This window comes from Elephantulus edwardii, unplaced genomic scaffold (genome assembly GCF_000299155.1).
Source record: "Elephantulus edwardii isolate Elephantulus edwardi_28Jun2011 unplaced genomic scaffold, EleEdw1.0 scaffold00261, whole genome shotgun sequence".
Classification (NCBI taxonomy): Eukaryota; Metazoa; Chordata; class Mammalia; order Macroscelidea; family Macroscelididae; genus Elephantulus; species Elephantulus edwardii.
Genome location: NW_006400011.1, coordinates 3,387,252 through 3,402,157, shown reverse-complemented (window position 1 = coordinate 3,402,157; position 14,906 = coordinate 3,387,252). Strand labels below are relative to the sequence as shown.

Below are 14,906 nucleotides of genomic sequence, written 5' to 3'. Positions count from 1 at the left end.
GCTGTCAGTCAAGGTAATTCTAGCCCAGATGAGCAATAAATATGCCCCTGGCTAATCTTTCGGGGATTTTATTGGCACCTCAGGGGCAGAGGTTCGTTTATCCCGCCCACCCCTCCTCTCAAAGCGAAACTCTGCTCCTTGGATATTTTCCCACAGCTACCCGAGATACTTGGGTCAGATTTACGAAAGCACACGGAGGTTGAAGACAGAATATGTTGGGGCAAAGATCGAGAGCGGACCCAAGTCCTACCTGGAGGAGAGGGAATGGGGGTGGAGGACATGACCAAATGACCCAAAATAAATCCCGGGCTGCCTGCTAACAACATGGCCTTTGCGAGCTCTCCTGGGCCAGCTCCGCGCTCAGGGGTGGTCACCTGGCCCCCGGGCGCCTCAGCTCAGGGAGACGGTGTCCCGGGCCAGGCAGAATTATCTGGGAGAGGGAACTGGCTGGCGGGAGTCGGTTCCAGCGTGTTGGGAGTTACAGCTGCGAGCCCTCAGGGGCGCCGGCGGCAAGTCCCAGCTTGCAGAGAAGGAAGCCAGCCCAGGAGAGCGCGAGTCGGGGCGAGCCTGGGTGCGCGCCCGCGCGCGCGCCTCGCCACGGCGCGGGGGGAGGGGAGCCGCTGCAGCCACTCAGAGGCTCGGCAGTGAAACCTCCGAACACTTTAACTGTCAATCAGACTTAACGGGGTATTAAAAAAAAAAAAAATGAGGGAAAGAAAAGGGCCGTGCTCTCGCTGCGCGCCGCGGCTGCCGGGGGAAGCGAATGAATAAGGCGGCGCGGACTGGGGCGTCCAGTCCTCGCGCGCTCCGCACCCGGGCCTTCTCCAAGTTGGAAAGGAGAAAAAGAAGGCAATAGACGCTAAAAAGAGAGAGAGGGAGCCCGGCTGTGCGGCAACTCCCAGGCTCTGCTGGAGGAGAGAGAGAGGGAGGGAACCGGCGCGAGCGAGCGCGCGCGAGGGCGAGCCAAGCACGGAGAGAAACTGACACCCGGACCCCCCACTTCTCCTGCACGTTGCTGGCAATCAGAGCGCGTTTAAGCAATTTCCTGAGCCCAAGAATAGCAATGAGTCCAGAGACTTTTGCAGGCTGAATTGGGGAGCTCCAAACACTTTCCCCCCACTTTTTTTTCCCCCCTGGCAAAGGGGAGGGCAGGAGAAGCTACAATTTGGAAACGATTTTTTTTTTTTTTAAATGATCTTGCACTTTGAAACCGCAGGACTGTAGCAGGCTCCGCGCGTGTGGTTGGTGCCTTTTTTTTTTTTTTTTTTTTTTTTCCTTCCCCTGCCTAAACTCCTCTGTCAGCCTGTAAACATTACCTGAGAATTCCCCAGCCGAAACGGCTGCTGGGGCAAGAAACTTCTTGTTAGAACTTTCCACCTTCGACTTCCCCTCCACCCTTGTTGGCGTCCCAACCTTTGGAGAGGCTTATTCTCCTGCAGGGGCGGATTTTTTTTTTTTTTTCTTTTTCCCCCTCACCCAGTACTTTGCACCTGGGAAGAATTTATTTCACCGGTAGCCAGGTGGGACGCCCGCCCTCCTTGATTCGGTTTATTTATATTACTCTTTAGGATTTCTTTTATAATCCCGATTTTGTTTGGTCAGGGGGTTTTCGCCCCCTAGCCGGCTCCGCGGCGCGGAGGATGGTGTGGAGATGGCTGGGTGCGTTGGTGGTGTTCCCTCTGCAGATGATCTATCTGGTGGTAAAAGCCGCCGTTGGACTGGTGCTGCCCGCCAAGCTGCGGGACTTGTCTCGGGAGAACGTCCTCATCACGGGCGGCGGGAGAGGCATCGGGCGCCAGCTCGCCCGCGAGTTCGCAGAGCGCGGCGCGAGAAAGGTACGGCCACCGCGTCTCGTGGAATGGGAGCTGAGGGGGAGGAGGGCTGCCGAAGGGGGGATGTTGCACCCACCTGCTGCCGCTGCTGACTCGCGCGCCTGGAGCTGAAAGTTGCCCACCACCCTGTTCCCTTGCTCCACCCGCGAGTGCTGAGCTAGTCAGTTTCATCTTGTAAATTACCCTGCCATTAGACTGTCTCTTCTGGCTGGTTCGGAGCTTTGAGGATCTTTTAGGATCGGTGGCTAACTGACTTTTGCACCCCTATTCGGAGACTTAGAAGACCCACCCATTTCCTACGTCGCTCCCCCCGTGAGGAAGGTGTTATGTTTTCCCCTTAGTCTCCCCCCTTTGCCGACACCCTAGGAGTGCATGGAGTGTGTGTGCGCTCCTGGGTATGGCCGGGAGCCGCCTGCTAGCTGGCGCCTTGTATTTGCCTTGGCAACCTGCTTCCTGGCGCCCACCTGGGCGGCTGTAAATCCGAAGAGACCGTGAGAGGAGAGGCTTGGTTTGGGTTTGAAATGTGGGGAGTGGTCTTGGATCGTCTGGCCTGGCCGACGCTGTGAGGCGGAGGTGCTTGGAAATCTGGAAGGAGAGTGGGCTAGGGTAACCAGCGGCTGATAAAGAGCCCTTGTTCTCACCTTCAGCCCAGCCCCTTCCCCCAGTACAGCCATAGAGAGGATCCCAGCCCATTAAGTAGGGAGGAATCGTTTAACTTTTTGGTGGACCTACCAAGTTTCCCCCTAGTTTTCACCGACCTGGTGCCACAGAGGAGAGTGCGGAAGGCAAGTGGACTGTCACCCAACCAGGACTCTGGTTTGACTGACTCACCCAGTGACCAGAGCCATGGGAGAGGGATTTGAGGCTGTCTCCAGCCAACTCTGTAAAGGAGAAGAGCAAAACCAGAGAATTAGTTTGCAACAAACTGTTGTGAGCAGAGTAGGGGGGTGAAAGGGCCAGCAAAGCCAGCTGATCTGATGTGGAGCCACATACCTTGGGGATTAAGTAAATATGTACTGTAGAAAACCAAGCCTGCATGTAATTCCAGGTTGCTTTTGTTTTGTTAAATACTGCCCTGAGATTTACAATTCCTCCGGGGTAGCTCTGACTCGGGCTGAACTTTGGAGCCTGAACTATCAGCCAAAGCCGATTGCCCATTAACTCTTCCCTGGCTAGGCCAGTCGGGAGCCAAGTTAGCTGGGGTCCTTGACGCCCTGCTTCTCCTTGGGTGGTTTGGACAGCTGCTTGACCTTGTTTTCAGAAGGGGCGTTCGGAAGTGTTTTTAACCCTTGAGTGTACTGAATAAGGGGAAGTAAGAGTTTTCCTGGGCAGTTTCATTTCCTCAGAGCCATATGCCACATCAGCGTCTCCTGGAGCCCCTTGCAGAGAACCAGCAGCAAGGCGCTCCCTTGGGATGAGAGTGTGGCATTTATTAGTGCCCTGTGCATCCGGGTACATTGCATGTGATTGTCATTCCTTAGCTGTCTGCATCTCAGAGGAACTTTCTCTGACTCTTCCAGCTGGCCCGAACTCTGTGTCTCTTTTACTGCTCTCCTAACTGCAGTAGGCATACACAGACTCTTGTAGTCAATCTGGAAAAACTTGACTGACTATAAACAATCCTAAATTGAAAGAAGAACATGGCGCACTGGGAGAGGGTTAGAATAGTGCTGAGTGGAGCCTGCAGTTTCATGCATCCTCTACCAGGGAGGGGGAGACGTAGGGCCAATTAGAAATATGCCTGAAATTGATGTCCAGGTCACAGAAAACAGGATACATGGGGGCCTATGAAACTTTTAGTGCCATTCACTTTAATTCAGCTGTTGGACCAATGATGGCCAAGAGCACTCCCCGAGACTTGTAATTATCTGGCCAATTACTGGAGCTACTTTTTAATGAGCCTTCTGTTGCTGTCACGGTGGGGAATTTGGAAATTGTGGCTTATTGCCTGAGTCCATCTGGGGCCAGTGAAAGGGCCTTGGGACAATTCCCAGGCTCATGAGTGTTTGGGGGAGCTTAGGGCAAAGGGCCAAGTATTGTGAAGATGAAGACTTGACAAGACCTGACCAAGTGGGTTGGGACATGTGTGAACAGTGGGCTTAGGGGTAGGCCGGATCCATCTGCAGAGAGCCAGGGAGGGCTGGGCACCTCCCGCAACCTACAGTGAAAATAGACAGGCGGCGATGTTGAACCACAGATGGCTCTGCACCTGCTCCCCTTGGTGAAGTGGAGGCTGTATCTCAGAGCCTGTCCAGCCTGGGTTCTGGTGGGGTCGGATATACTAGACACATCCAGGAGGAGCCTGAAGATTTGGGGGGAGGGGGCGGGTTGAGGTTGGGGATGGCAACGAGTCCCCTTAGTGACCCAGGACATTGACCTTGAGTCAAAGAGGATTTGGCAATATTTGTGGGTGGTAGTGAGCCTTAGACTGTAAGGGTGACCTAAGTGAAGGGTTGTTTTGTTTTTCTCTTAAAGGGACCTAGAGGCTTCAGAAAGTATTTGATGAAAATTTCTAACTTCGAGATGCCTCTTTTCCCACAAAATCCCCAGTCACCCGAAAGATTACCTGTCTTTCAGTCATGGTTATACGGTCTCTAGGGGAAAGGTTCTGGATAGTCAGTTCCCTACTACAATCTCTTCTCTCCCCTCTCTGTACTGTCTTATAATTCCCCCCACAAAAGCGTTTACAAAGCTAAACTGTAGACCATTTCCTACCAGGTCTTCTGGCTAATTGGCCTAGTTCCGAGTTTAAATTTGACATCATGTTCGCAGGAGCCCCTGGGAGGAAATGGGAACTGTTTGGGGAACTGTCGACATACATCATTTCATTGCACTTATCTTTAGTGCACTCTGAGATAATAGAGGTGGGTTTTTTGTTTTTCTTTTTGTTTTTAAATAATTGAAGGCTTGTGACAATTCTGTGTTAACCAAGTCTGCCTCTTCCCTTTTTCCTAATAGTATTTGCTTACTTTGTGTCTGTGTCACATTTTGGTAATTGTCACACTATTTTCATGATGGTAGTGTATAGATAATAGATTATTAAAACAAACATACAAAGACCCCAAATCCACTGCCACCACTGAGTCAATATTGACTCATCATGCATGACTCTATAGGGCAAAATAGAACTGTCCCATACATAAGGTTTCCAAGGCTGAAAATCAGTATGGAAGCAGATTGCCTTATCTTTCTATCTTGGAGTGGCTGTTAGGTTTAAACTACTGACCTTTTGATTAGCCAAATTCATAATGTTTATATATATATTGTTGTTGTAAAATCTCTAAGAGTGAGAACCAACTCATAATTGACCCTTCCGCCTGCTTTCAGAGGCTACAAACTGCACAGGAGGAGATAGCCCACATTGTCTTGCTAGGGCTGCTGGTTAGATTTGAACTGCCCATCTATGAGTTGGCACCTTACTCAGAAGGCCACCAGAGCTCCCTTATCTGCACTGAAAAAGCAAAACTATTCATGTAACTGGCTGTGCTGAGACAGTTTTAAACCAAATCACAGAAAGAAGCAAGGATGTGCACCCCTATGTTTATTGTGGCTTTGTTCACATTAGCAAAGAGTTGGAAACAGCCTACGTGCCCATCAACAAACAAATGGATAGAGAAGCTCCAATATATTCACACAATGGAATACTATGCCGCATTGAAAAACAAAGAACTTGTGAAATATTTTACAAAATCAATCACCCTGGAGGACATTATGCTGAGTGAAAGATCTCAGTCACAATAGGACAAATATTGCATAATGCCACTGTTGTAAAACGGAACTGATATCAGGATTGGGGGGAGACTGAGAAAGATAGGATAAATTATGCATACTGCACTGAAACAGATGAGGGAGAGAACTGTTTAAAAGCGATGTATGATTAGACAGGAATGAAGGCTGGGGGGGTATGAAGTGAATGGAGTGGATGGGGTGTATTGTATAACAAGGAAAGAATTTTTCTTTTACTTTTCAAAGAAGAGAGTGAATTGGGGGGAGGAGTGGGCAGGGATAAATGGGCAAGAATGATTGAATGAATGGAAATCCAAAGTCTGTAAACGTTCATTAAAATTAATACTAAAAAGTAAATTAAATAGAAAAAGAAAAAAGCAAGGATGGTGAGGGTTGGTCTCATATACTAACCAGAAGGGGCCTGATCCCTGGAGAAGGATACGTAGTTAGCACTTGTTACCAGAAGGGGCCAGTACCTTGAGAAGGCCATAATCTTTGGAAAAAGACAAGATCAGTGAAAGAGAGGAAAACCTTCAATAAGATAGAGTGACACAGTTGGTAGCCTAGTGGCAAGAAGCAGTGCCACAATCCCGAAGGTGTGCGGTTCAAATCCAGTGGATGCTCCACTGGAGAAGGTGGGGCAATATCCTCCTGTGTCTATCAGATCTGACTAAATGGTACATAACAAGAGGGGGGGGGGGGAGATACATTGACACAGTGACTGCAAGTGGGTTTAAGCCCAGCAGAGATTGTGAGGATGGTACAGGTTCAGGCAAGATTTTAGTCTATCAGACATGAGCCAGCTCCAACTCAACAACACCCATCAGTAACAACATACCAAACCCAAAATGCCTCCAAGGGAGATGCCTGTATCTTCTGTGATGGTTCTAGTTCTTGTCCAGGCTTGGTCAAATGGCTGCATATTTTGTTGTTGTTGCTGTTGTTGTTATTGTTGTTAGGTGCCACTGAGTCAGAACAGACACACAGCTGACCCCTCAAGGGGTTTTTGGAGGCTGTAAATCACACAGGAGAATGCCCAGCTTCCTCCTGCGGAGCCTCTGATGGACTCAGACTACCACCAGCCACCACTTTTGTGTTAACAGCACAATGCCATATGCACTACACTGTCAGAACTCCTTGTGCTAAAATACTGGGTCATAATTGCAGACTTATGATAGCATAAGTGGACCCAACCCCTGTGTCTGTGCAGAAGTAGAGCTAGGATGCAGGGAAATATTTCCTAGGCATGATATGAGAACTTGCTTGATCTTCCTTGCTGTTAGCGAATTTATAATCTGTGAACAGAGAGCTCTGTCCTTCAAGCAGCTAGCTAAGAACCAGCCCTATAAGTAGATGTGTGAATTCCATTCTTCACATCCATTCAGTGAGCCCACGTCCTTCCTGTTCCTAGCATTTGAACAAACCCAAATTCATCTCTCCCTCAACAACCTATTTTAAGACAAACATCTGAACAAACCTATCTCAAGTGTCTCCTAGGTAAACTCCGGGATGGTGTGGGGCCCGGCATATATCAATTAAAACATGAAGTCATGGCAAGATAGTTACATGAAGACAAATTATGGTATGCTGCAATAGTGAAAACTCCACATCAAATGACAGCTAGGCCAACAGTCAACCATGGAGAACAGATTTCAGTGGAGTTTCTAGACTAAAACAGACTAGGAAGGTCTGGTAATCAACTTCCAAAGATTAACTGGTCAAAATCCTACGGATCACAGCGGAAGTTCAAAACCTCAGCTTGATTATTAGGGTGTGTCCTCACACACAAGGAGGATAGAGGAGGATATGGAAATGGAAGCCATCATTTGACACAATCATTGCTCCCATTGCCTCAGGCATCCTGACAGTCGTGAAGATAGAACGCACCTACATTTGTGAAGATGGGCAAGGCTTTGTGCTGTTATGTACTGAGTCATCATGAGCCAGCCAGCATCAACTCAATGGTAACTAACTAACAACAGTAATTCATTTCCTAGAGCTGCCATAACAAATCACCACAAACTTGTTGATTTAAAACAAAAGGAATTTATTCTCTAATAATTCTGGAAGGCAGAGTGCCAAATGAAGGGGTTGGCGGGACTACATATGCACCTTCTGAAGACTCCAGAAGATATTCTTTTCCTCCCTCTGCCAGCTTTGGGTGGCTTCTGGTACCCTTGACTGGGGCTTGATTTCCTGTGTTCATATGGCCTTCGCTGTGTCCTCTCTCCTAAAAAAGGACACCGTCAGTCCAGTATGATCTCATCTCGAGATCCTGAACTAATGACCTCTGCAAAGACACTATTTCTAAGGAAGATCATATTCTGAGGTTCCCAGTGGACAAGAGTTTTCAATCCACTACCCAATGGAATCACAGTGGAACTGTTAATCTAGAACAAGTGTTCCAGGAAGGTTTTCTTTTAAAGAGGTGTCATTTGAGCTGAGCTTTGAAGAAGATAAATAGTTTCAACAAGGAAGGATATGAGAAGGACAATCCAGGTGTGAGAAAACACTGGATCAAATATCTCATAGAGGTGGAGGGAAAGGAAGAAAACGTATGAGGGCAGGCTGGGGAACTGGGGAGAGAAGCAGGGAGGTTATATCCCAGGACTCGACTCAGGTCAATACTGGTGAAAACAGAGAAGAAAAGAGAGAGAGAGAGAGAACTCCAGACAAGCAGTCTTGTGGAGCTCAGAGTCATCAGGCCAAGTCACTGCATTAAACTGCTGCATGCTGAAAGTCACAAAGTCGGGGGTCATGGTGGGAGAGAGCAGTGCCTCATTGCCCCCAGGCTGGCCGTGCTGGGAATTTTTGTGGCAAGCATCAGGCACTTCTATGAGCTGGAAGATAGCCTACCTTTGCTACCTGTGGCATCTAGAACAAAATTCTTCAGCGTGTAGAATCTGCTCTTAAGCTTCTACTCCTTTTTTTTTTACCTCTAAGAAGCAAAGCTGCCCACATCTGGGACCAACCCCCTGCAGCTCTGGGAGACCAGAGACAGAATTCTAGGCCTTGTTCTACTCTGACCTGGAAAAGAGTTGCTACCTTCTCTGAGACAGCGCTAAGAATCACTCGTGTAAAATGAGAGAGGACACCCTGACCTCTAAGGTTCTGGCAAGTTCTGAAATTCTTATGTCATGGGTTGGCCATCTAGGGGGAAAAACCCAGATTTCCTAACTCCTTGAGTTGGGGGAAGATTCCTGAGAAAATATTTGTCTTCATCACTATTCACCCCTCCTCCATAGCCATCAAGGAACTCAGTGGCATGAGGTGTTATGTGTTGTGTTGACAACCAAAAGGTCAGCAGTTCAAATACACTAGCTGCTTCGAAGGGAGGAGAACAAACATTCTCGATTTACAGCCCAGAAAACTGTGAGGAGGGCCGCCATGACTGAGAATCGGCTCGACAGCAATGGGCTTGGGGTTTCCTCAGCCATTTAAGGGGGTGGGGGGCATAACAACTCAGAGCTAGGATAGGTACCTGCACCTGTTTCTCACTCCTGTTAACAATTTCTAGATAATCTGTCGCGAAGTAGCCATTGACTTGGCTTGAACTCACAGAACCCCAATACAACAAAACAAAACAAGCCCATCTTCATGGTGTTGGTTGTGTCTTGAGTCCATTTCTGTGGAGTCAGCTGGTTGCTATGGTGACATTCCATCCCTTTGAGGTTTTGCCCCCGTTGTCATTGATTTTCTACCTTTCCAAGCCTGATACTCTTTTCTAGCAATTGATCTTTCCTGAAGCTCTGTGTCGAGTAAGCGAAGAAAAGCATCCGAATTGTATTTCTTCTAAGCCTGGTTTGCTTGTTCTCCTGGCTGTCGTGCTCCAGCACTGTAATTCAGAGGCAGCAGTTTTTCTTCTGTCTTCCATTTCCATTGCCCAGCTTTCACATGCATTTGAGGTAATTGAGAATATGTTATATTGTTAACCTGTAACTTGCAAAGGGATGAGGAGCTCAGGTTTTCTAACCAGCAGGACAAACAGAATTTCCTGTTATTTATCCCAGAATCACCAAATTGTCTACTCGGGCTCCAGAGAATCTAGTGATAGTTTCTGTTAATAAGATTGACCATCTGCAATCTAACCAGCCCTTTTGCTAAGTCCTGTTTAGACTTCTGAACTTTGATTTCTTCCGTCTGAAGGGCATTTGTTCAGCACAATACAGAAGTGGTTCTAATCTTTTGGTAGTATGACTGCTTTCTGTGGTTCTTTTTCCATTCTATTATCGACTGAGGAAAGGAGTTCTTGAGGCTTAGTCTGCAGCAAGTTGTGCTCTAACCCAAAAGTCACACATCTCAGGCAGTTCTAATCCACCAGTGACTCGAAGGGAGAAAGATGGGCAGTCTCCTTCCCTCCAGGATTTATAGCCTGAGTACCTGATGAAGGGTCTCTCCAAGTTGGAACCAACTCAGTGGTGGTGAGTTTAAGTTTCAGGAAGGTTGAAGAAGTGGTGCAATGGGTTAGAGGTCAGCTGCTTAATCAAAAGGTCAACCGTTTACCCCAACCCCCCCCCAGCAGTTCCCCTGGAGAAAAACTCTGTTCCCTCTGTCTGTCTTTCTTTTTTTCCCTCCCTACCTCTCCCATCATTCAGCTGCCTCCCCTCCCCTTCCCTCCCCTTTCCTTACCTTCTTTGCCCTTCCTTTCCTTTCTTTCCCTTCCCTTCTTTCCTTCCTTTCCCTCCTTCCTTCCTTCCTACCCTCCCTCCCTCCCTCCCTCCCTCCCTCTCTCTCTCTTTCTTTAGTTAAAGACTGCAAAGTTTATTAAGAAGACAGAGGGAAGTTTAGAAAGCAAAGTTCATTAAGACAGAGGACACAGTAAAGAGAATGGGCCATCTCAGGAGTGGAGTAGAAAGGTGAGAATGGATTCTACTCCTTGCTGAGCTTCCAGATTTGTTGTTCTGTGCCATCCAGTCACCTGAGACTTGTAGCGACCCTATGAACAGTAGCTCTGAACCCTGCCCTATCCTGAGCCAGTCTGTCTCTGACACACCTAACCCCATTACCCGAGTTACTGTGTCAAGCCATCTCATCTGGTGTCTTCCTCTCCTGAGCTGTCCATCTACCTTTCCAAGCATGACGTCCTCCAGGGACTGGACCCTCCTGGCCACATGCCCAAAGGATGTGGGACGGAGCTTCAAAATCCTTAGCAATATTTTCCTATGAAGATTGTGGTGGTGGTTAGGTGTTTCCCAGTCAAGTACAACTTGCAGTGACCCTGTGAACATCAGATCTGAGCCTTGCCCTCTCCTGCACCTTTCTCACAAGCTCTCCATGCTCCAGCCCACTGTTATCAGTCCATCTTATTGAGGATCTTCTTCTCTTTCTCTTACCCACTTCCTTTCTTAGCATGATGTATTTTTCCAAGGACTGGCCCCTCCTGACAATATGCCCAAAGTACATGAGATGGAACTTCACTATCCTTGCCACTCTGGCTGCATTTCCTCTAAGACAGACTTGTTTGTTCTTTTGGTAGTTCATGAGATATTCAGTACTCTTCGCTAACACCAAAATTCAAAGATATTAAATTCTTCTTAATTTATCCTTATTCAATTGCATAGGAAGCAATTGAAATACCATGGCTTAGATCAAGTACATCTTACTCTTTAAAGTGATATCCTTGCTCTTTAGTACATTAAAGAGGTCCTTGACAGCAGATTTCCTCAATGCAACATGTCTTTTGATTTCTTAACTGCTACTTCCATGGGTGTTGATTATGCATCTAAGTAAAATAAAATAATTGAAACTTCAGATCTTTTCTCCACCTATTTTGATGTTGCCTATTGGACCAGTTGTGAGGATTTTTGTTTTCTAATGTTCAAATGTAACACAAATTGAAAAGATAAGTTTTCCTATAAAAATTACAGCTTTGGAAATCCAATAGGGAAGTTCTACTCTGTCATATAGGGTCCCTAGGAGTCTGTATTGGCTTGACCACCACAAGAACATAAGTTGAAATCATCCACTTTCAGAAAAAGACCTTAGCCGTATTCATGTGAAGGTGACCCTTGGCTTTGTTTACCTTGGACAAAAGCATGACCCTGACTGGAATATCACAAAAAGGTTTTGTATTCAGGGGATATGACCTAGAAAGATATCAAACATACAAGATATTTAAGGAGACATTTGAGATTATTGAGATGAACCAGGAAGATTAGAAAATGAGACAAATGGATCTATTTCATGCATTTATTTTTATGTTCACACTCAAATGTGGGCATTAAAATTCTGACAGTAAGAACTTCTCCTGACTTTCAAAAAAGAGCGTGTCAGAATACCAGAACTGATTAGCATGCAGAGGATTGGTGAGAACTCTTTCATTCAGTTGGTAATTCCTACACTATATCTACTGAGCACTTACTATGTGCCAGGCACTGTTCTAAGTACCAGGGATACAACAGTATCCTGTGGGCAAAACATATACAATCCCTGCCTTCATGGGGCTGACATTTCAGTGAGAGCAACTGATAATAAACAACAAATAAAATCCACTTGGGTGCCCAGAATGAAGGAGCTGCTTCTCTGTTCTGCTTCATCACAGGACTTCTAGAGCATGTGGTCAGTATTGGCCAAAACTTTGAGAAGGTTCTTGAGTATTTGGATGGTGTCCAGACTCAGGATGACAAAGACATAGAGAAAAATGAATGGCTGGATGGCAAATCGATGGGGGTTTGATGGCCACGTTGGATCCAGGTGGCAGTATCAGCTGCATTCCAATTCTCCAGGAGCACTGAATCCCTTCCAGGTGGTTGTGGGGGCCACACCAGGACCCTATTGGGGCTCAGCCTGCAGCAGGAACACTTCTCTGCCCATTGGAGCCTTCTGCAGAGGAACTAGCTGCTCTGCAGTTCATTGCTCACTATGAATTCCTGCATCAAGGAGAGGTTAGGTTCCAAACAATACTCTTCCCCCTTGGTCCCTTCCAACACTTAGGTACTATGAGTCCCTGCTCCCAGAGTGATGCCAGTGAGGACTGTGGCCTGGCAGGGTCAGGGAATGAGGAGGAAAAGCTTACATGACCATTGATCAGCTAGCACTTGAAAAGAAGACAACGGTTCTTAGCATGATCACGCTGGGTATGTTGGCCCCTTGTCTGAGTTTTCCAGATTCTGGAAACGGCACTATGGTTGCCTACTTCTTAGGGAGTTGTACCACTAACTCCAAAGTTGTGCTTCTCTGGTGGTTCAAATCTGCTACTGACTCGTTAGGAGAGAGAGCATCTCCTGTGTGATTTACAGCCTCAAAAATGCAATGGAAATGGAGGGTCAACAATGAGTTGTCTCTGACTTGATGGCTAATGAAGTTTAGCTTTTTTGTATGTTTTTTAAGGAAAGAGAAAAGGAAGGAGTTGAGAGGGCACCTGGAAAATGCATGGTTCTAATCTTGCTCTGAAAAGGGGAACTAAGGACTAGCTTGGCATTGGTGGTTTCATGGTAGAGTTCTCGCCTTTCATGCAGAAGACTTAAGTTCAATACCCATTCACTGTTGTCTCATGTGCACCCAGACTGTCTGCAAAAGCTTGCATGCACATTGCTACGATGCTGAGCAGATTTTAATGGCACTTCCAGCTAACAGAGATTAAAAAGAAAGGTCTGGCAGTCTATTTGTGAAAATCAAGCAGTGGTCCGGTCCACAGCCCATCATGGCATAAGACTGTACAGCATTTCATGCCGCTGTGTATGTGGTTGTCATGAATCAGGCCGAGCTAATGACAGCTAACAATGACCCGTACCAACCAGTACCTGAGCGGAAGCTGGCTGCTTCTTTGGGTTCTAATAATAACCCTGATGATACTAGGTGGTCTTACCTGATCTCCCTGGTCAAGCTGAGACAGGTGTGTAGGGGAGCTCTGGTGGAACAGTCTGTAACAAGTTTCTCTGCCAACCCAAAGGTGGCACATCTCTGGTGGTTCACCTCTACCAGTGGCTTCGGCAGACAAAGCTGGACAGTCTCTTCTCATTGCTAATGATAGCCTTGGAAGTCCAGTGGAAAGTCACTATGGATTGGAACCAACTCAACAGCAGTGAGATAAGATAGATTTTAGAGATGCAGGTGAGGGAAGGTGCCCGAAGATGCTTGGCTGGAGGTAGACTTCTGAACCCCAGATTCTTAGCTTTAAAACTAGGACTTTTCCTACTGGGATGAATCATCTCAGCCTGGCCATGCTGTCTCCTTTAGGGTTATGGAGAGGTCAAGAGAAAAACCATTAAAAAATGGGGCCCTGGTGACCTAGTGGTAGGAAATTGCACTGCCAAACCAAAGGCACTCTGTTCAAATCCACCAGCTGCTCCATGGGGGGGGGGGCGCAGAGGGGGGAAGATGAGCAGTTTCTCCCTGTGCAATCCACAGTCCTTGAAAACCCACTGAAAGGTCAGCTATGAGCCATTTCCCACTCACGGGCACATAACAACACCACCAGTCTATACGATGCTCAGGGGAGAGGTTTGATAAGGTATAAGTGAGTCAACAGGATGGAGGCGGAGATGTTGTTAAACCTTTAAAATAATATTTTGTTCAGCACCAAGTAGTATTATTTGCATACAATGAATGAATGGAGTGAGTGTCAGAGGATTAAAGCAGTCATTGGTTATCTGCGTTTACTTTCAAGAACTCACTGAGACTAAAACCACACCACTTGCCTGAGACTCTTGACCATCCCGTGGGGCTGGCAGTAGACCTGTGCCCTGAGGGGTCCTCTGTGGCTGATGAAGTAAATCACCAGACCTTTCTTCTGAGGTGCTTCTGGATGAACTCAAATCTCCAGTCTTTGGGTTGGCAGCTGAGCCCCTTAATGTCTCTACCAACTAGGGACTCTAAGCTGGAGGACAGTACAGTTGTGCTCCATCCATTTGACTACTGGTAGAGACAGAAGAAGAATCGATGCCTTTGAATTGTGGTGCTGGAGAAGAGTCTTGAACATACCATGCACTGCCAAGAAAGACAGGTCTGTCCTGGAGAAGGTGAAACCAAGTCTCTCCTTGGAGGCTAGGATTTTGAAGTTCTGTCTCACATACTTTGGGCACATGGCCAGGAGAGACCAGTCCTTGGAGAAGGACATCATGCTTAGAAAGGTTGAGGGACAGTGCAGGAGAGGAAGACCCCGGATGAGATGGATTAATACAATAACTGGAGCAATGAAGGTAGGTAGGTATGTCAGATTTAGTGAGACAGGCCCAGGACAGGGCAGGGTTCAGAGTTGCCGTACATAGGGTCGCTGTGAGTCACAGGCAACTCAGCAGCACATAACAGAGCACTGGTGGCCTAGTGGCAAGAAGCTGTGCTGCAATCCCGAAGGCATGCAGTTCAAATCTGCCAGCTGCTCTAAGGGAGAAGGATGGACGGTCTCCT

The 14,906-nt window shown here is 47.2% G+C and overlaps 1 protein-coding gene across 1 annotated transcript in view; it reads left to right on the top strand.

The window, feature by feature from the left end:
* Positions 1–1,307: 1,307 nt before the first annotated feature.
* The window catches only part of DHRS3 (dehydrogenase/reductase (SDR family) member 3), a 55,127-nt gene continuing 41,528 nt past the window's right edge, over positions 1,308–14,906 (top strand). The window contains exon 1 of the mRNA XM_006899561.1: positions 1,308–1,835. Within this exon, the coding sequence (XP_006899623.1) occupies positions 1,641–1,835 (195 nt within the window). The 5' untranslated portion in view covers positions 1,308–1,640. The remainder of the gene's footprint in view (positions 1,836–14,906) is intronic.